This window comes from Carcharodon carcharias, chromosome 10 (genome assembly GCF_017639515.1).
Source record: "Carcharodon carcharias isolate sCarCar2 chromosome 10, sCarCar2.pri, whole genome shotgun sequence".
NCBI classification, from domain to species: domain Eukaryota; kingdom Metazoa; phylum Chordata; class Chondrichthyes; order Lamniformes; family Lamnidae; genus Carcharodon; species Carcharodon carcharias.
The window spans coordinates 127,177,632-127,199,704 of NC_054476.1; the positions used below are offsets into that span (position 1 = coordinate 127,177,632).

Consider the following 22,073-nt stretch of genomic DNA (forward strand, 5'->3'; position numbering starts at 1 on the left):
TCATAATTTTGCTGTACAGCAATCATTTAAATTTATTGATAGTTAAATTAATACATTGATAGCAACTCTAATAACAGGTGTAATCACTTACATATAAGTTATAGATTCATGGAGCGTTTCTCCAAACTGCCTGTGATTCTAAACTGTTGTGAGTTCCTTCATCTGAATATCCTTGAAGAGATTGCTTCACCTTTTCTTGAGAAAAGAGTAAATCCATTTCACTTCTTCATGAAAACATCTAATAACTACTTTTTCTAAAGGTTTGGTTTTTTATACCAGGAGGTAAATGGAAAGAAACGTTCCTGTGATTTGGATAGGAAGCTTCACAGGTTCAACAAGAGGCTGGACCAACCAGATATCTGTCTATAATTGAAACTGAGTGGCTGAGATTCTCACCTAAACCTATCTAGGGATGATGCCATATCAAATGATTAATGTTGGAAATTTCTCAGAGGATTTCTTAATCAACTATTGTAACTTAGGTGGAAAATCAGCAGAAATTCCAAATAGGTATGTAAGTAGGGAATCCATTCATCTGCCACCAAAGCTGCTGATAAGGGAAGCCCATTAAAAACTCTAACAACAGGAGTAGGCTTGTTCTGTCATTCAATTAAATCATGTCTGATTTGCTGCCAAAGCTCATTTTTCCACCTTTAACCCATAATCAAAGATAGATTTTTGGGAAGTAAGGAATCAAGTAATGTGGGGATAGAGTAGGAAGATAGAATTGATATAGATGTTCATCCATGATCTTACTAAATGTCAGAGCAGGCTCAAGGGGTAGTATAGCTTACTCCTGCTCCCATTTCTTGTGTTCTTATTGACTGATGCCCTTATGTAACAAAAAGTTACAGATCTCAGTCTTGAATGATTCAATTCAAACAACTTTTGTTGGGGGTTGGGGGGGTTGCAGTGCTGGGTGGGAGGAGGGGGGTGGGGGGAGAAGAGAAATTCCAAGATTTCTATTAAGGTTTGTGGGAGGAAATATATTCTGATTTCACTCCTGAGTCGCCTGGCTCTAATTTTAAGATTATGCCTTCCTGTGTTGGACTCCTACACCAAAGAAAGTAGAATTTTATCATAGACAGTATCCTCTTTATCATTTTAAACACCTCAATTAGATCATCTCACAAGGAATTCCCTGTGCAAAACTTCCAGCTATTTGGAACTTCCAGTACAAATGAGATTTGAAGTTACAGCTTTAGAGAACAATTTTAATTCATTGGGTTGTCAGTCAGGATATGATTTTGCCAAATTAGCTATTTCTTGTGAGGTAATTGCAACCAACTCCCCATATTTAGACTACCCATCAGAATAGACATGCTGCGTCTACCTATTACAACTCTATTGCTATTACAGACAAATATAATGACAGGAGACAGTGGGCTGAGCCGCAATAAATCCACAGATGCTGCCAGACCGACTGAGTTTTTCCAGCATTTTCTGTTTTTATCTCAATAAATTGTCATTAGCGATCCTCGGGCGGGAAATACTTTCTAACCTTCGCCTTGCATGGTAAAGGCAGTAGGTTAGAAGAAATATCCTCTCATAAAGAAAGGCAGTCATCACCTGGCGCACACGCTCCACTGGTCACGTGGACGCTCGTGAGACGGAAGGCTTCCCGGCGCATGCGCTTTCGCGGAAGAGGAGCCTTAGCCTCGAAGTGGTGGCACAGACTTGCCGCCAAGAGCATGCGCACTGGGACACGTGAGGGATGAGCCGGAGTTGCGGCCGCGAGCAGCAGTGCGTGCCGCGGTTGGGGCTGCGCGCGTGCGGCGGGCGTTTGCCGCGCGTGTCCTGGGCGCGAGCCTGAGCTCGAAAACTGATTGGCCGGATTGGAATTTAAACTGCGGTTCGGGAACGCGCACTAACGGTTCCATGGAAGGGATCGATCGACAGCGGAACCTGACTGAGTGATCGGCATCGATCAATATCCGTGTCAGAGGGAGTGCTCGGTTCCAGCCAGCCCCTCCTGCTCCTCTTTATGTTTCATCAATCAGTTGGATCGGTTCCCCCGATGAGCCCTGTTGTGAGCCATGAAATGGAGGAGTTCCTGCTCTCCACTCCGATCAATCCCAACAACTTCCCGGCCAAGCTTTGGCGGATCGTCAACAGCCCCCGGTACCGCTCGATCCGCTGGGACCCCCGCGGAGAAGGGCTCATCGTCGACCAGCAACTCTTCGAATCCGAGCTCCTCACCCCGATCAAGAACGTCAGCAATGGTGCCAACTTGGAGCCCGACACCGACCTGCTCTTCAAAACCACCAACTTCACCAGCTTCATCCGCCAGCTCAACCTCTACGGCTTCCGAAAGATGGGGCAAGGCAGCGGCGAGCACCCGGTGCCTGGGGAGCTGGGGGCAGGAGATGGGCTCCTTCACCATTTCCACAACCCCAGCTTCAAACAGGACCACCCGGAGCTCCTGATCAACATGAAAAGGCTAACCAGTGCCAACAAAGCCAAGCTGGCAGCTGGGCTCCAGGTCAACACCAGACCACCCAACCGTTTCCAGAGGTATCTCACCAACTCCATGGACTCCATTGGCCAGACTAAAGGGGACCGACATGGTAAGGATAGAGTTACTGATACATACACTGATGATTACGGTGGGCAGGGGGGATTAATACCAACAGCAGCAATGTGTATTTATATAATGTCTTCAAAAATGTCCCAAGAAACTGCACAGGGGAACGAACCAAATATAATATGATGCTGAGCCACGTAGAAGATATGAGGACAAGTGACCAAAAGATCGACCAGAGAGTTAGGTTTTAAGGAGTGTTTTAAATGATGAAAGTGAAGTGGAGAGGTTTAGGGAGGGAATTCCAGAGTTCAGATTCCGGGCAGCTGAAGGCCCAGCCAACAGTGGTGGAGTAACTAAAATTGGGGATGCTCAAGAGACCAGAATTAGAGGAACCTGAAATCTCAAAAGCTTATGGGCCTGAAGGAGATTACAGAGGTGGAGAAGAGCGAGGCCATGAGGGATATGAAAACAAAGGTGGGAATTTTAAAATGGAGCCCTTGCTTAACTAGGAGCCAGTGAGCTTGGTGAACACAGGGACGATGGGCGAATTGGACATGCTCTGAATTAGGACATAACCAGCGGAGCTTTGGGTGGCATCAAGTTCAATGACTACAGATCATGGCAGGTTGGCCAGGAGTATGTTAGGATAGTCAAATCTAGAGCTAACAAAGCCATGGATGAGTGTTTCACAGCATTTGAGCTGAGGCAGGGGAAGAGTCAGTAGATGTTATGGAGGTGGAAATAGGCAGTCTTAGTGATGACGCTGATTTGTGGTCGGAAGCTCATCTCAGCATCAAATGTGATACAAATATAGTGCAAACAGTTTGATTCAGCTTCAGACAGTTGCCAGGAAGAGTGATAGAGGCAATAGCTAGGGAGCAGAGTTTTGGCGGGGGTCAAATACAATGACTTCAGTCTTTCCAATATTTATTTGGAGATATTTCTGTTCGTCCAATAAGATGTCATGTAAGCAATCTGACAATTTAGAGACAGTGGAGGGATTGAGAGAGGTGTTATCAAAAGAGATTCTAATGAGGTAGAGCTGGTGTTGATGATGTTGCTGAAGGGCAGCATTTAGATATAAAATTGAAAGGGACCAAGGATTGATCTTTGAGGGACACTAAAGGGCACTGTGCAGGACTGGAAAGAGAAGCCATTGCAGGTGATTTTTTGGCTCTGTTTAGACGGATAAGAATGAAATCAGGAGAATGCAGTCCCACCACCTGGATGATATTGGAGAGCTGTTGGAAGAGGATGGTATGATCAATCATGTCAAAGGCTGCAGACAGGTCAAGAAGGATAAGGCAGGATTATTTACCTTTGTTACAGTCACATAGGATGCCATTGTGACTTTAATTATGAAAGGGCAGAAACATGATTGGAAGAATTAAAATATGGAGTTCCTGGGAAGATCACACTTCTGAGGACTTTGGAGAGGAAAAGGAGGTTGGAAATAGGAAAGTAGTCTATAAGGACAATGGGGTCAAGAGTTGGCTTTTGAGGAGAGTAGTGATGACAGCAGATTTGAAGGAGATAGAGACAGTATCAGAGAAGAAAGAACTGTAAATCACAACAGCTGATATGAGGGCCGGGAAAGCTGATCAGCAGTTTATTGTGGATAGGGCCGAGATAGAAGGAGGCGGGACCCATGGACAACCTGACTCAGGGAGGACATGATGGGACAGAGGGGAGAAACTAGAGGAAGATGCAAGTTAAGGACCAGAGCAGTGAGAATCTATAAAGGAAGTTTAGCCTGGTGGACCAGGGAATGGAAGGAAGAGGCAGAGGCAGGTGATTGGCTGGTCTCAATCTTCATGACATTTTTTTGACAAGTTAGTCCAAGAATTCCTCGCACATGTTTTGGAGGTGAGCTGAGGCCAAAGCTTAAATGGGAGCAAAAGCACTCTCTTTATTATATTTTGTGTACAAATAATATATAACTGCATTTTAGAAATAAATTTACAAGGAATTATCAACAATTTGGTGCTAGCAGCATTAAGTGATTCTAATTCTTCATTTCCTGCATCCAACACATAGCACAGGAGGGAGCCCAGCTGGAAGCAAGGAAGGACAATGAGAAATTACATTCCTTTAAGATGCTTTGATTTTCATACTGTGAAGTTTCCTAAGTGCCATTTTAGAGCCATAAAAGTTTCCAGTACTGAGTGATGTATTTAGCACATAGTGTCTGTGCTCTCTGCGAGAACAATCCAAAACTCACCCATTGCTCTGCTGTCTCTCTGTGCCTTTTTACCTTTCCATCTCAATAGACATAATACAGTAAAACAATCAAGTCAGAGGGAGTACAGCTGCATTAAGTTTCAAGGGAGTAAGGCAAAGCTGGATGGCCTCTACTTTAATGCCAGGAGTATTACTGGTAAAACGGATGAGTTAAGGGTGAGGATTGACATGTGGAATTGTGATATAGTAGCCATCACTGAGACATGGTTGAGAGAGGGGCAGGATTGGCAGCTCAACATTCCAGGATATAGAATCTTCAGATGAGACAGGGGAGGGGGTAAAAGAGGAGGAGGCATTGCATTATTAGTTAAGGAGTCAGTTACTGCAGAAAGGAGAGATGATATCTTGGAGGGGGCATCGAATGAAGCTTTGTGGGTAGAGCTTAGGAATAAAAAAGGGACAGCCACATTGTTAGCTGTTTATTATAGACCCCCAGATAGTCATTGGGAAATTGAGGAGCAAATATGTGTACAATTTGTGGAGGTGTGTAAAAACAATAACAATAGGGTAATTATATTAGGTGATTTGAACTTTCCCAACATTACTTGGGGAATACATAGTGTTAAGGGCTTGGATGGAGTGGATTTCTTGAAATGTGTACAGGAGAACCTTTTAGGTCAATATGTAGAAGATCCAACAAGGGACGGTGCAGAGCTGGACCTAATTCTGGGGAATGAAGCCGGACAGGTGACTGAGGTGGTGGTGGGGGAGCATTTTAGTGATAGTGATCACATCATGGTACAGTTTATGTTTGTTATGGACAAATAAATAGACAAGTTGCAAAAAAATGTTTTGAATTGGGGGAGAGTGAATTTTAGTAATATAAAGCAGGACCTGGCCAAGGTAGCCTGGGAACAGCTACTTGTGGAGAAATCTACAGAGGAGCAGTGGGGGGTGTTCAAAAAGGAAATGGGGAGGGTACAGTCTCAACATGTCCCCTCAAGGATGATAGGAAGGAGTAATAAGCCCAGAGAACCATGGATGACCAGAGGTATTCAGGTTACGATGAGAAGGAAAAGAGAGGCTTTTAGCAGGTACAAGGGAAGCAAATCAGCGGAGGCATTAGTGGAATACAGAAAGTGCAGGGTGGAGCTTAAGAAAGCAATTAGGAGAGCAAAGAGGGGATATGAGAAAGCTCTGGCTGGTAAAAGTAGGGAAAATCCTATAAGTATATCAATGGGAAGAGGATAACCAGTTAAAGAGTAGGGCCCATAACGGACCAAGGTGGCAATTTATGGGTGGAGCCAGATGACATTGCTAGAGTATTGAATGACTACTTCACATCCGTCTTCACCTAAGAGAATGAGGATGAAGGTATCAAATTCAGGGAGAGAGACTGCGAGGTTCTTAAGCAAATTGATATAGGGAGTGACAAGGTATTGGAGGTTTTGGCAGGCCTAAAAGTAGACAAATCTCCAGGTCCGGATGATTTGTATCCCAGTCTGCCGAGGGAGGCAAGGGAGGAGATCGCAGGGGCTCTGACCCAAATTTTTAATTCCTCTCTGGCCATGGGGGTGGTGCCAGAGGACTGGAGAACAGCTAATGTGGTTCCGCTATTTAAGAAGAGCTGTAGAGAGAAGCCAGGGAACGACAGGCCAGTGAGTCTCACATCAGTGGTAGGGAAACTATTGGAGAAAATTCTGAAGGAGAGAATTTATCTCCACTTGGAGAGGCAAGGTTTGATCAGGGATAGTCAGCATGGCTTGTCAGAGAAAGGTCATGCCTAACAAATTTGATTCAATTTTTTGAGGAGGTGACCAGTTATATAGATAAGGGTAGTGCAGTTGATGTAGTTTTTAAGAATTTCAACAAAGCCTTTGACAAGGTCCCACATGGGAGACTTATAAAGAAGGCAAATGCACATGGGATACAGGGTAATTTGATAAGTTGGATTCAAAGTTGACTTAGTTATAGGAGACAGAGGGTGATGACAGCTGGATGCTTTAGTGACTGGAAGCCAGTGTCCAATGGTGTACCACAGGAATCTGTGCTGGGTCCCCTATTATTTGTCATTTATATAAACAATATAGATGACTATGTGGGGGGTAGGATTAGTAAGTTTGCGGATGACACAAAGATTGGCTGGGTGGTTAACAGTGAGGTTGAGTGTCTTGGGCTACAGGAAGATATAGACGGGATGGTCAATTGGGCAGATAAGTGGCAGGTGGAATTTAACCCTGAAAAGTGTGAGGTGATACACTTTGGAAGGAGTAATTTGACAAGGATTTGTATTCAATGAATGGCATGACACTAGGAAGTTCTGAGGAACAAAGGGACCTTGGCGCATGTGTCCATAGATCTCTGAAGGCGGAGGGGCATGTTAGTGGGGTGGTGTAAAAGGCATAAGGGACACTTGCTTTTATCAATCGAGGCATAGATTACAAAAGTAGGGAGATCATGCTGGAGTTGTAAAGAACCTTGGTGAGGCCACAGCTGGAGTACTGTGTGCAGTTCTGTTCACCACATTATAGGAAGCATGTGATTGCACTGGAGAGGGTGCAGAGGAGATTCACCAGGATGTTGCCTGGGATGAAACATTTAAGTTATGAAGAGAGGTTGTTGTTTTCGTTGGAGCAGAGAAGACTGAGGGGCGACCTGATTGAGGTGCATAAGATTATGAGGGGCATGGACAGGGTGGATAGGGAGCAGCTGTTCCCCTTAGTTGAAGGGTCAGTCACGAGGGGACATAAATTCAAGGTGAGGGGCAGGAGGTTTTGGGGGGATGTGGGGAAAAACTTTTTTACCCAGAGGGTGGTGATGGTCTGGAATGCACTGCCTGGGAGGCTGGTGGAGGCGGGTTGCCTCACACCCTTTAAAAGTACCTGGATGAGCACTTGGCATGTCATAACATTCAAGGCCATGGGCCAAGTGCTGATAAATGGGATTCGGTAGGTAGGTCAGGTGTTTCTCACGTGTCGGTGCAGACTCGATGGGCCGAAGGGCCTCTTCTGCATTCTGTGATAGTAGGGTGTTCAGATTCAAACAATGTATCAAATATAGTTCCACGTTTATGTTGGTCAGTTGCCATGTGGCATAAGTCCAGTGTTCTTTTTTAAGCGACAACATGATTTCATTTGCTATCTGTTTGGCATTTACATCATTAAAGTGGTTGCATTAAACCATTTTCTAGAAAGAAATTTGTAGTGATGATGGACTCAGTTCATCAGGTCACTTGTCACTGAACATCAATTCAATTCTTCAGTTGAACCATTCTTACAAAATGATGAGTTATCCAGAAATAATGGTTATGCTAGCCAGTAGCAAATGGTCTCTATATAGTCTTGGTACAGATTAACTACAGTAATTTATATTCTTGGGGCGTTTTCAATTTCTCCTGGCACCAGCATATCATTTGAAGTTTGTCCAATCAAGGGGTGCCAATCAAGCTAGTCCAGTTCAGTTTCTGGTCAATGGTAGCACCCAGGATGTTAATAGTGGGGGATTCAGCGATGGTAATGCCATTGAATATCAAGGGTGATGGTTAGATTATTTCTTGTTGGAGATGGTCATTGTCTGGCATGAAAGGTAGAGTGGGGGATATACCAGGCCATGAGGTTACAGATTGTGGTTGAGTACAATTCTGCTACTGCCCCACAGCACCTCATGGATGCCCAGTCTTGCGTTGCTAGATCTGTTGCTAGTAATAGTGCCACACAATACAATGGAGGGTATCCATAATGTGAAGGTGGGACTTTGTCTCCACAAGGACTGTGCGGTGGCCTCCTACCGATACCGTCATGGACCACTGCATCTGCAACAGGCAGGTTAGTGAGGATGAGCTCAAGTATGTTTTTCCCTCTTGTTGGTTCTCTCACCACCTGCCCCAGACCCAGTCTAGCAGCTATGTCCTTTATCCCAGCTTGGTCCTGTGGTGGAGCTACCAAGCCACTGTTGGTGATGGACATTGAAGTCCCTCACCTGGAGTACATTCTATACCCTTGCCACCCTCAGTACTTACACCAAGTGGTGTTCAACATGGAGAAGTACTGATTCATCAGCTGAGGGGGTGGGGGTGGAGTACATGGTTGGCCTAATGTCATGAAACTTCATGGATACTGGAGTCGATGTTGAGGACTCCCAGGGCAACACTCTCCTGACTGCATACCACTGTGCTGCCACCTCTGCTGGGTCTGTCCTGCTGGTGGGACAATGGCGGTATCTGGGACATGATCTGCAAGGTATGATTCTGTGAGTATGGCTGTTGTCTGTGAGACAGCTCTCCCAATTTTGGCACAAGCCCCCAGAAGGGCTTTGTTAGTAAGGAGGACCTTGTAGGGTCGACAGATTGCCATTGTCATTTCCAGTGTCTAGGTCAATGCTGGTTGGTCCAATCAGTTTCATTCCTCTGAATCGGATGGGTTTTTTACAACTATCAACATTGCTTTCATGGTCATCATTAGACTTTTAATTCCAGATTTTTTTTTTAGTTGACTTTGAATTCAAATTTCACCATCTGCTGTGGTGGGATTTGAACCCAGGTTCCCAGAGCATTACCCTGGGTCTCTGGATTATCAGTCCAGTGACAATGCCACTATGCCACCACCACCACTTACCCCTTACCCTGGCTGCAACCAGCAACCGTGCCCCAAATCGGGAAGTACATAACAGCATTAGGGTGGTGATGGATGATAGTGAAGGAGATACACCCATCAAATGTGCCTTCTTCTTTAAGGAAGGCCTTTTGGAATCCTGCAGATTCAAAGCTGCGGACATCTACTGCCTGCAGGATTTTCCCAGAGCTGGGTACTTCAACATGACCTTCAAGAATGTGGCTGTATGTATAAAATTCCACAGGGTGTTCGAGGAGAAATGAAACATGGCACAGCTGCGAATCCTCATGGCAAAACCACTGTTTACAATACCATCACAAAGGAATCGTGTTGTGTCCATGCATCATTATAATTCCCATGTTCTTGTTGTGGATGTGCTTACCTTACTCGTCAGGTATGTCAGTGCGGTCTGGAACAGCAGGAAGGTCAAGGGCCTCTTTAGGATTTAATCCAGAAAACGGCAGGTCAAGGTCACTTTGAAGATGGACTGCAAGGGAGTAATCCTCCACCCCTCCTTCCAGGTTTGCATTGGGGGGAACCAGGTCTATATTGTCTACGGCAGACAGTTTGTCACACCTGCAGCAAATCTGGCCATGTTGCGCCAACTGCAGTACCGTCATCTGCAAGAACTTCAAACAAGAAGGGCCACCAGATAAAGGAATATAATTAGACTAAACACTGCAACCTGTGTGGTGGGGCAGGCCATCTCTACAGGATCTGCCCAAACCGTGACTCTGTTTCCCAGGCGTCGAGAACATAGGAGGGGCATGCAGATGCAAAGACAGCATGACTACCACAAAGGAGACCTGCAGCCCTCCACCCACCAAGCCCTTCAGTGAGTAGGATGGGTCAAATGAGGAGACAGGGAGGTACAAGAACGGAAAGGAAAAGGATGCGGCAACAGGCTGCAAAACACCAGCACTGTTCCTGAGCCTCCTACTCCTCAGCAGATCAAATCAGTGGAGAAGGGACAACCTGATGAACATAAGAACATAAGAAACAGGAGCAGAAGTAGGCTATTCAGCCCCACAAGCCTGATCCATCATTTAATAAGATCAGGGCTGATCTGATTGCGGCCTTAACTCCACTTTCCTGCCTGTCTCCCATAACCTTTGACTCCTTTGTCAGTCAAAACTCTGTCTAACTCACCTTTGAATGTACTCAATGACTGAGTCTCCACTACTCCCTTTGAAAGCAAATTTCAAACACTGTTGGCCCCCGAGAGAAGAAATTTCACCTCATTTCCGTATTTTTAATATTCATTCTTCTGAACTCCAATGAGTATAGCCCCAATCTGCTCAACCTTTCCTCATAAGACAAACCTGTTATCCCAAGAATCAGCACTGTGAACTTTGTTTGGACTGCTTCCAATGCAAGTATGTCCCGCCTTAAGTAAGGTGATCAAAACTGTACAAAGTACTGTAGGTATGATCCACCAATGCCCTATCCAGTTGTAACAAGACTTCTTGTACCCCTTGGAATAAAGGCATTTTGGTCTAAAAGAAGGAGGGCCCAAGAGGGGACCAAGCCACTCCCCAAATCAGTGGCAATAGGTGACTCCCATCTGATATGTACATCTGATGTGGCTACTCTTTGGATGAGGAAGGACAAAGACAGCACCTGCAGAAGAAGCAGCAAAGCACTAAAGATCTGGAGGACAAGAAATCCAAGCTCCAAAATATTGGAAACAGTGAAGAGGGCAATGCAACCCAACCTCAAAGCAGAGGCCAGAGCACCCCAGCTCCGGGAAGCCGGGAATGGCAGCATTCTCCTGGAGTCGTGGAGGAACATATTGGAAGTAATGCCCCAATGGAGGACAGCCCAGACTTCACTGTTAGCATGACTGCTGTCCCCCACCCCCCCCAAATGTCACCCAGGCAAAACCATACTAGCAGGGCAGATCAGGATGGCCTTCTCAGTCCAACAAAAGTAAGATGGTTTGTGACAGCTATGGGTATGCAGGAGCATAACCAAGGGCTGGAAATATCAAAGACAAAGGGCCTTGTAAGTAACAAACAGTTTTAAAATGGCTCTAAAGATTATCTCCATTAATGCGTATGGCATTAAGTCTGTGACACAATGCGTTTGGGTTACCTTGCCAAGGTCAAAGCTGGCCTGCTGTTCCTACAGGAGTGTGGAATACTGCACCTCAGCTCCTACAGGCAATGTTCCATGAATGATTCCCATTCCTCCAGCTTTGATATTCTGCTGTGGGGAGGCAACTTCAACATCTCCAAAGTTAAAGGGGGATTGCGTGGGGAGGCCACGTCGTAGCAGACATAATGTACAAAAATGCTAAGCTCCAGTCAATTAACTTTTACTCGCTGGCCCAAAACAGCAAGCAGCTAGCTATCCATCAGCAGCTCCCATTGCTGCTGGCGATGTCCAGGCTGGTCATTCTAGTCGGTGACTTCAACTGCATCATTGATGCAGCTGGATGATCTGGCAGAGCCTGCAGAAAACTGGACCTGACTCCTGATGGAAACAGTTAACGTTGTCAAGCTGGATGACATCATCAGCCATACAGATGGAGTGCTGCACAGATACACCTGGTCGAGGTCATGAGATATGGACATCGCTGGCTAGGCCAGCATTTATTGCCCATCCCTAATTGCCCTTGAGAAGGTGGTGGTGAGCCACCTTCTTGAACCACTGCAGTCCATGTGGTGTAGGTACAGTCCATGTGCTATTACAGAGTGAGTTTGACGCAGTGACAGTGAAGGAAAGGCAATATATTTCCAAATCAGGATGGTGAGTGATTTGGAGGGGAATTTCCAGGTGGTGCTGTTCCCATGCATCTGCGGCCTTTGTCCTTCTGTGCAGCTGTGCGTAGACCCTTAGTATGCAAACACCAGGCATCACCACGTGATAAGGTTCTGCCTGTTGGTGTTACAAGGGGATGGTTTTGGCTACAGAATGCTCCATTTAGTTGGTCTATGCTTATCGCCTATCCTCGTAGAAAAGGTTATGCAGAAAAATACCTTTGATCACAAGTTTATCAGGCAGGTCCACACATAATTTCCTCGAGACTCAGGTACTTCCCTGAGCAGACCACCAAAGTCATTTGACAGAATGCTTCATCACCAGAGCTTTCAAAAAAGTACCAAGATGTAGCTCAGCTGGTTGTGAGAAGGGCCTCCCTTTCAAATCTTTCCTACCCTCCTGGAGTCTCACCCCCTCCACACATTACCTTCATGAGGTCTGTAGTGGGGAAGAGACCATTGTCCACCTCTGTTTGAAATGTGCTGTTTCAAAGAATATCTGGAAAAAGATGGAATGGTTTTTGTTGAGGTTCAACCCAAGCTGCTCAGTGATGCAGGACTCTGCTTTATGGGATGTTCCCAGGGACGGACATTGAGAAAAAAACCAACAGCAGCTAGAGGGCCATCAGCTCAGTGAAAGACACTCTTTGGTCTGACCAAAACTTTCTGGTCTTCCAGTGCAAAGAGGTGTCCATGACCAAGTGTTGCAGACTGGCACATTGCATGATCCAGAACTATGTGCTGAGGGACCCACTAAAACATGGAGTAGTCACCACAAAGGCACAATGTGTAAGGCCATTGCCTAAGGTCTTTCAGACGTAGTACACCAAGGGTCTGGCAACTGGGTAAAACCCCTCATCCTGCATGTTTGACATGTAATGAATATTGTAAATATTTGCTGTAATTGTAAATGTAGTGAGTCACATACAGTACTGGAAGAAACTGATTTGGTTTGCATCTTGTGTAATGTCAACTTTGAACAGTCATGTAATGTATTTTTATATGTTTTATGAATAAAGTATATTTTTTGAAAAACAGCCAGTACATTATTGCTTTGCTTGTTTTCTTGGCAGTAATCATGACGTTCCTTCCCTGCACTAGCCTCCCTGGATGTGCTGTTGGGGGCTGTGAGGGAACGGAACAAAATACTTCTTCCTAATAGTGGGAGGAAGAAGCCTGCTGCTGAGACATAGAAGGCATGGTTAGAGGTTGCCGAGGAGGTCAGCAGCAGGAGCACGGTGCCGCACTCTTGAATTCAATGTAGAAAGTAACTTAATCACCTAAGCAGGGCTGAAAAGATGAATTCAGAACAACATTCGCCTACATCCTGTTGTGTGCATCACCCTAGCATGTGACGTTGCCTTCTCACACCTACTCCCAACACAGTACTCCTGGAAATCCACTTATCTTGCAGGTACATCTATCCTTCTTGTTGTTTCTCTTCATCAGATCCCCTTATCCATCCACCACACCCATTCCCCTCACCCTGCAATCTTCATGCAATGTCATGTCTTTCCCTCATAGTCACTCCTTCTTTGTATGAATACATACCATTACACTTACTCATGCATCTCTTTCCTTCCTTACAGGAGAAGAGAGCACAGAACACCAGGGAGAGGGAGAAGATTGGAAGGGCCTCAACAGATCACACAACTGACAACTGCAGAGAAGGAGCCATTGGCGATCCGTTGACTTGTTGAGTCCCTTGCTGGCGGAGATGAGAAGCTCTCAAATACTTGGTGACACAATTAAATAAAAGCCATCCATATCTCATATGGCACTCAGCCATTTTGACTTGGTTTCAACAGTGAGTGTTATATGATAATATTTATCGTAATAATTTGTAACGTTCCTACCATGCCATGGCTAATTCATGTCTTTTTATTTTCCACAGGGCCTTCGCATGTGCAACTGGAGTTGGTGAACATGATGGGCAATGAGTCCTCCGAGGAGCTGCACCCATCTGAAGGTCCATTAATACAGGACTAGTGCAAAATATATCAGATATAGCTAGATCACTTATTCACATTTTGGTGGAATCAGTAACTCAGATAGCTAGGTTTCCACCTGGTGCCCCACACTTCACAAGTGAACAGGAGCAGATGGTGGAAACAGGGACAGCAATGGAGATCCACACTGGAGGGTTCAACTGGATATAGATACTGTACCTTGGGGGCTGTCAATAAAGAATAACAGCATCACTGAACATCAGCAAAATGTGATGCACTTCAAAGCACACTCACCAGATTTGTCGAGAGACTAGAGGAGTCCACACCAAGCATGAGGAGAGGGTGAAGACGCAGGCCATTGAGGTAATGCATTCTCCCAGTAATAGAGTGGCTAACTCCATGGATTATTAAACACTGCTATCACATGAGTTCATACATGCCTGGGAGACCACTGTGCAGCCTCTGGATGTGCAGTCTCTGGATGAAAGCATGCTTGTTATCTTAAATAGGTTAGCATATACTTCAGCCTTGGCCATGCAGGGCCACAGTGATCTGCACCAAAGTGTTCTCCAGCTTAGTGGTAGCAGTGAAGCCCATCTGGGTCATGAGAGAAATGATGGCAAAAGGGTGGGGACTTTCCTCTATGCACTCCTCACCCATAGCCCACCTTTCAAGCAGTATCCCATATACTGCCACATCTCTCAATTGCTGAGTCTGCCCGTGCCTAGATGCAGGTGGAATTGTCTTTGGCAGGGGCATCACAAGCTCCAATACCCAGAGGACTGTGGCCAAGAGCATCTCAGTAGTCAGAGCAAGGATCTGAGCAGCCTGCCTCTATCTCTGCTGAAACCACATTGGTTGCACCACCACATTGGAGTAGTTGAAAAAGGAAGACTTAGGCTTGCAGCTACAAAAGGCAATGTACATGGATGCCTGAGAAAATGTTATTTTGATACATTTCCTTATTTACATCCCATAAATATTATTCTTTTACATCAATTTTCTATCTTGTCCATTCTTGAATACTGGGTAGTAAGTGACCTTCCAATTTGTTTGATGATGATTTTGAGGACATGAGTTCATGGGAGCCATTAGGGGATTGTTGAAGGGGTGGTTCATTGGCTACAATTGCTTTGTGTCAGTGGCATTGTTGGGGGCGGGGAGCACTTCGTTTTGACATGAGTCCACTGATGATGTAGCCTGAGTGAACCTTGCATTAAAAAGGGTGATGTTGGTATCCAGCAATATGAGCATCTGAGGGTAAAGTGCCTCCTCTCCCTCCTCCACCCCTTTCGAATTGTCTGACGAGGATCTGAGCCCTTTGCCGTGTCCCTCCCTCAGGTCCAAGCATTATGCTGTGCAGTGTTGTGCAGAATACAGCAAACCATGATTATTTTCCAGGTTCTGGCTGATGCTTAATGAAGGGTGCCTCCAGATCTGTCCAGGACCTGAAGCGCATCTTGAGCATGCCACTGGCCTGTTCAGTTGCACTTTTGGTAATGGTATAGTATTTATTGTAGGCCTGTTGAGCGTCAGTGTTGAGGTCTTTGACAGATTTGGTGAGCCAGGTTTGCAGTTTGTATCCTTTGCTGTTTATTAGCCAACCCTGAAGTCTGTGTCCAGATCCTAAGCAATCAGGGAGCTTGGACTGCAACAAGACAAAAGCATTATGGCAACTGCTTAGGAATCTTGCATGTACCTGCATAAACATCTTTTCTTGGGGTTGCAGATCAACTGCATATTAGTGGAATAAAACCCTTTTATGATTGATGAATGCTCCTGATTATTCTAAGGATTGCCTCACGTGTGCAATTAATAGCATCCAGCACCTTTGGGAAGCCAACCAGATATGCTCATTCTCACTGCATAATTACAAGTAAATTGACATAATTGCTGGCCAAGGCAAAGAAAGTATCAGTCACCTACCTTGTGCACTTGTGTGTGGCCAACTGGGAGATCCCTGTAACAGAACCCTGGAAGTTCCTGAGGGGAAAGATTGAGGGCAGTGTTGACTTTGAGAGCTATTGGTAGTATGTGGTCACCAGGTCCAGCAAGCAACCAGTCTTCTAGGAGGCTGTAGAGGTCTGTCACCACCTGAACCTCCTGAAAAATTGGTGTTCAGACATGTCAAGAAAACTCAGCTGTGAACTGTGGACCCTTTACTCTGGGCATTACCTCTTGCAAGCTCTGTCTCCCTGCTGAATGCTTCCTCTCTTGTTCCTCTCTCTGCTGCTGTCTTCTCTCCAGTGGAGCTGCATATCTGTTAACTCTTGTTTTTCTCTCCTCAGATGCTGTCTGACCTGCTAAGTATTTCCAGAATTTTGTTCTTGTTAAAGTCAAAACTGTGTGTTAATATTGTTTTAATTGTTGTCACACTCAGTCAAATACTGTCTTGATGTCAAGGTCAGTCACTCTTACCTCACCTCTGGAGCTCTTTTGTACATGTTTGGACAAGGCTACAATGAGATCTGGAGCTAAATTATCTTGGTGGCTATCAGTGAGCATGTTATTTGTGCTCAGCTGCAGCTTGATACCACTATGGACAACACCTGCCACTGCATTGTTGATGATTGAGAAGACTGATGTAATTTTCCACATTGATCTGGTAAATGTCAGCGTTGTAGTTGTACTGACATAGCTTGGCTAGAGGTAAAGCTAGTTCTGCAGCGCAAACCTTCAGCAGCATAGCCGTGATGTTGTCCGGGTCCATAGCTTTTTGCTGTATTCAGTGCGCTCTGCCATTTCTTGATATCATGTGGAGTGAATCAAAGTAGTTGTATGATGGGAGGATTTCTGAAGGAGGGCAAGATGGATCATTCACTTGGCAGTTCTGGCTGAAGATGGTTGCAAATGCCTTGTCTTCTGCACTAATTTGCTGGACTCCACCATCTTTGAGGGATGTTCATGGAGCCTCTCCCTTTGGTTACTTGCTTTGTTATCCACTATCATTCATGACTGGAAGTGACAGAACTGCAGATCTTTGTATGATTAGTCCAGTCCTTGGTAAGACCAAAGCCAATATCTACAGTCCTCACCACAAGCTCTCTTCCATAGTCATTGACCCCATCTCTTTCCCTGAGGCTGATCCAGACCATTCACAACCTTGAGGTCATAAGTGTCCCTGAGATGAGCTTCCAGCTATATATTAGTGCATCACCAAGGCTGCCTTATCTTAACTCACCTCCCCTCATCCATGCCTTTGTTACCTCTAAAGTTGACTATTCTAATGTTCTCCTGGCCAGCCTCCACACTTCCACCCTCCATAACCTTGAGCTCATCCAAAGCTCTGCTGCCTTTATACTAATTCATACTTACCCATTCACCCATTATCGTCAACTCACTACCCCATATTGATTGCCAGTCCAACAATGACACAGTTTTAAAATTCTCAACCTTGTTTTGAAATCCCTCCAAGGCCTTGATCCTCCTTATCTCTGAATCCTTCTCCAGCCTTACAATTCTCTGGGATCGCTGCACTCCTTCTATTCTGGCCTCTTGAGTACCTGCTGTTTTAATCACTCCAGCATTGGCGGCTGTGCTTTCAGTTGTCTAAGCCCTAAACACACAATCTCCCTTCTTATACTTCTCCATCTCTTTATCTTCCTCCTCTTTTAAGATGCTCCTTGCAACTACCTTTCACTAAGCTTTTGGACATTTGTCCTAATATCTCCTTTTGTGGCTTGCTGTTAGACTTTGTTTGATAACGCTTCTGTGAAGTGCTGTAGGATATTTTGCTATGTTAAAGGCACTTTATAAATGCCAGTTGCTGTTGTTGCTATGTAGAGTAAAACAAAGTTGACTGAGCACTGAGTTTTATAATGTTGGAAACCTAAGTAATGTCAAGTAGGATTATCCACTCCGCATTTTTGGCAAAAAAGCCCTGACAAACATGCTTCTTGCACTCGTATCAAACTGCACTTTGATTGGATGGAGATGTTCATAGATCATTCTCCCTAGCCCCCTCCCGCCGCGTATTTGTTGCTGATTCTCCACCACCATTCTTAATTAAGTGCGTAGGGTTATAGAGTTTTGGTATTAGTCATTGTCTGTGGAACCACTTAGCCCTGTTTTTGACATGCAGTTTTATATATTTATTATGTAGGTAGCCCTGCATTGTAGCATTATGGGTTTACTGCATCATTTTATGACATGCTTTTTGCTGTTTTCAGCATGCTCTTCTGTATTTCCCATTGAATCATTGGCCGGAATTCTCCCATCCTGCCCACAGTGGGTTTTGTGGCAGGTGGGAGGGGAGAATCCAACGGGAGGCAAAAACTTGGAAACCCACCATCGTAAAAACAGGTCGCAATGCTCCCAATGGTGTTTTCAATGGCAGGTCAGTTATCCCGCCGACTAGTGGCACGAACACCATTTGCATTCATTACCGTGTCATGAATGCTCATTCAAACAGCTGCTTGATGGAATCTTGCTATGCCTTCCAATCTTCCATCATGCTAGCAGGAAATTATGTTGGCTTCAAACCTGTTTAAAAATGGGTGGTGTGCACAAGTCAGACCTCAGTTAGCTGGTAACTTTGAGGTGAATGGAACATACCTGCCATAGCGCTGCGCCAATCTTGTTGCGATGTGCGCCACTCTGCTGGGGCTGTAGGTTGGACTGCTCCTTCTCTTCGCTTCCATTGTCCCAAGGAACACCACTGTGCTGTGGTACTCATGCAAGCCTCCACTTTCAGAGACTTGCACTTAACTGGGGTCAGGCTGAAGAGCACGATGGGGGCAACAGGAAGGAAGGCTGTGGAATGGCAGTGAGAGAGGGAAGGGCGAACACGAGGGGGACAACGGGGATGGAAAACTGTGGAATGGCAGTGAGAGGGAAGGATGAAATCAAGAGAGGCCAATGGGGATGGAAGGCTGTGGAATGGCAGTCAGGGGAAAGGCATTTCTGGAGTGGCCCTCTAACCTCTTGTTGATGCCAGACTCAACTGGAGTTTGCTTAGAAAGAAAAGAGGAAGACCTCCTCGCGATAAAAACCACTTAAAGCCAATGGCTTCATTAGCACTGTTAAAGGGCGATTCAGAACTCAGCATCTACACATCACAGTCGTTGCATCTCAAGTGTAACACATAGAAATGTAGAATTTTGTAATGCAGGCAATAGTGAGGGAGACTCTGTATCATATATGGGATTCCATCAATGAAGGCCTGTTACGTGTTTACCAGATGTGACACTCCTAATGGGCCAAAGGGCATCCACTCATTGACCATGATCAATTGATTGGTCATTAATATGCCATATCAGAGGTTGGAGCACAGAGCTACATTGGATCAATTATCTCACTTAAAGTTTAACATCCCACACAGTGCTCAAGATGTTACATATCTGCGATGCCATCTTGGTCACCTTGAAATGCGTGCTAGTGTCTAAGGGACAAGGCAGCAACAGCCACCAAGCAAGTAGGGCAAGAGAAACTGGACCCTTACAGTCTCCAAACCTGTCATCCTCTGAGCTTTGCTTTCTTGCCCCTTGAATCATTAATGTCTTCAACGTTTCCTTTCAGAGTGAAGGCAAAAGGAGATATGGATCCAGGGTGCATTGCTGCTTTTGTCAGGGTCCTAAAGCAGTGGAGGAGATGAAGGAGGGAGAGGCGATTCCGTGTGCAGCTACAGCAGGAAGACATGGTCAAGCAGAGCCACAGCATGAGCAGGAGTGTCAGGAGGAGAGACCCAGACAAAGGGGGCGGCTTGCCAGACCTAGGGTTTATTGTCCAAGAGTCTCCAATTGTCTGTGTTTGTCCCGAGATCTGGTACATCAACATATGCCACATTCTTTGTGAAGACCTGATGGAGGGTATCCCTTGCCAGTGGCTTTGAAAGTGATCACTGCACTCAATTTCTTGGCCTCTGGTTCTTTTCAAGGATCAAAAGATGAACTGTGTAGCATCTCTCAATCCACAACACATCAATGCATAAAGGAGGTCACAGGTGCTCTTTGCAAGAAGGCCCACCATGTCAGTCTGGATGAAGATAGCCAGGCTGCAAGATTCACCAACTTCGGCGCCATCTCAGGCTTCCCTAGACTGCAGGGTGTAATAGACTGCACCCATGTGGCTATACGAGCTACATGGCAGCAGGCCCTAATGTTTTTAAACCTCAAGGGCTATCATTCCATCAATGTACAACTGATGTGTGATCACCGGAAGCACATACTGCACGTTTGTCCACGGTACCCTGGGAGTTGCCATGATTCCTACAACCTGAATCACTCCCAGGTGTCTGAGATTTTCAAAGGGCCATTACGCCTCCAGAGACGGCTTCTTGGAGATAAGGGGTACTCACTGAAGCGCTAGCTGATGACACCGGTGCATCATCCTCAAGTCATTTCGAGGGGAGGTACAACACTGCTCACAGGTCCACACGCTCCCTTATAGAGCAGACCATAGGGCTTTTGAAGATGTGTTTCTGATGCTTGGACCGCTCAGGTGGCTCACTACAATACACTCCCGACAAGCTTTCCCACATCATCACAGTGTGTTTCGCCCTTCACAATCTGGCTATGCAAAGGGGTGACCACCTGCCAGAGGATGACCTGGAGGAGGATAAGAGCTCATCAGAGGATGAAGATCCAAGGCCCAGGAACCTCAAGAGGCTGCTGAGGGTCAATATGAGCGTAATCATGCCATGGAGGAAGGAAGACATGGGAGACTTGTCCATGATATGTTAATCACTGACAGGTTCCATGAGGGAATATGGCCACATCTCTCCTGGCCCTCAATGCCATCTTATTTCAACTCAGGGGATGTCCATCCGCTTGTAGCGAGAGCGAGTCGCGCATTCACACTTGTCTCATGAATTGCCAGGCCACGATCTTTGGTTTAGTCCATGGGTCCTGCGAGTGAGCTCACTCTGGGAACTGAGAGCCTATTAGGAACAAAATCAATGCGAGAGAAGACTTGAAACGTTCACCACCATCTAATGATGCCAACACTGCTGTGACTAAGATGTGGACATGCCTAGGGATTTCCCCCTCCCGTGCATGTCTTTTCTTCTGACTCCACCACGTGCTGCTAGATTATCAAAGCTGATGAGTTGCCCTCACTCAATGGTGTTCTTTGAGGCAGAAGGATGAGAAACGCTTATATCACACACTTCCAATAAAGATTTAAACACACCTTCCTGACATCACACAAGGGGTGCAGATTCTAGTTCCACTGAGGTCGACATCACAGGAATGTTAACCTCACTGTGAGACACTATCACTGAGTGGAAGGCTAAACCTCAAAATAAGAGGATTCCGAAGTCAAAATCACAATGCCTTCAATTGACAGGAACATTCACATAACCATCAAATGTATTAACAAAAGTGCAATTTAGTTACATGTCTAGCACACCCATAACCCAAAAGTGACATTCATTTTTCTTAACTTTCCTAACTCTAGTGCTATGCCTAGGTACAGCACCGACATCCGCATCAGAGGTGGAGGCAGCCTGCTGACTGCTACGCCCTGATGTCTGTGATGACCTTGGTGGATGTCCTCTGGTGGCCTGATTAGGGTCACCTGCTCAGGGGCAGAAGCGCCCTCGGCAGCATGAGAAGCTGGAGTGGATGCGGTCACAGCCAAAGAGGGCTATGAGTGGCCGCACATCCTTGGAGTGTCCTGAGAGGAGCCTCCCGGGGTGTCTGGCTGACGCTCATCCTCTCTGTGGATGCCTGAGGGTCCCGTCATGATCCTGCAGGAGATGATGCAACTGGAGGAAAATTAAGGTGCCTTGTCCCTATGTCGCCTACATCTTGATGGTGCCCACCAGGGTGTGTGGCCATGGAGTGCAAGGCCGAGTGCAAATCCAGCAAGACCTACTGGACCAAAGTCTCCATGATGATTGCCAGCCTTCCTATGGTGACCTCGAGGTGCTCGAATGTTGGAGCCACAACATCAGACAGAACAGAATGCAGACGGATTCCTCTATCATTCGCTATAGTCTGCTGAGTGACTGCCAAATCTCTGCCTGATGTTCCGCCACCTGTCGTTGCACCTCCAGCAAAGATTTGGCGGCCGCTTCCAAAGACTCATCATCTGACTCGGACCAAGT

General features: G+C 45.8%; 1 protein-coding gene across 1 annotated transcript in view; it reads left to right on the forward strand.

Annotated features, from left to right (window-relative positions):
- Nucleotides 1-2,017: 2,017 nt before the first annotated feature.
- Nucleotides 2,018-22,073, forward strand: part of hsf5 (heat shock transcription factor family member 5) — a 104,007-nt gene continuing 83,951 nt past the window's right edge. Inside the window, exon 1 of the mRNA XM_041196686.1 lies at nt 2,018-2,567. Coding sequence (XP_041052620.1) covers nt 2,018-2,567 — 550 coding nt within the window. The remainder of the gene's footprint in view (nt 2,568-22,073) is intronic.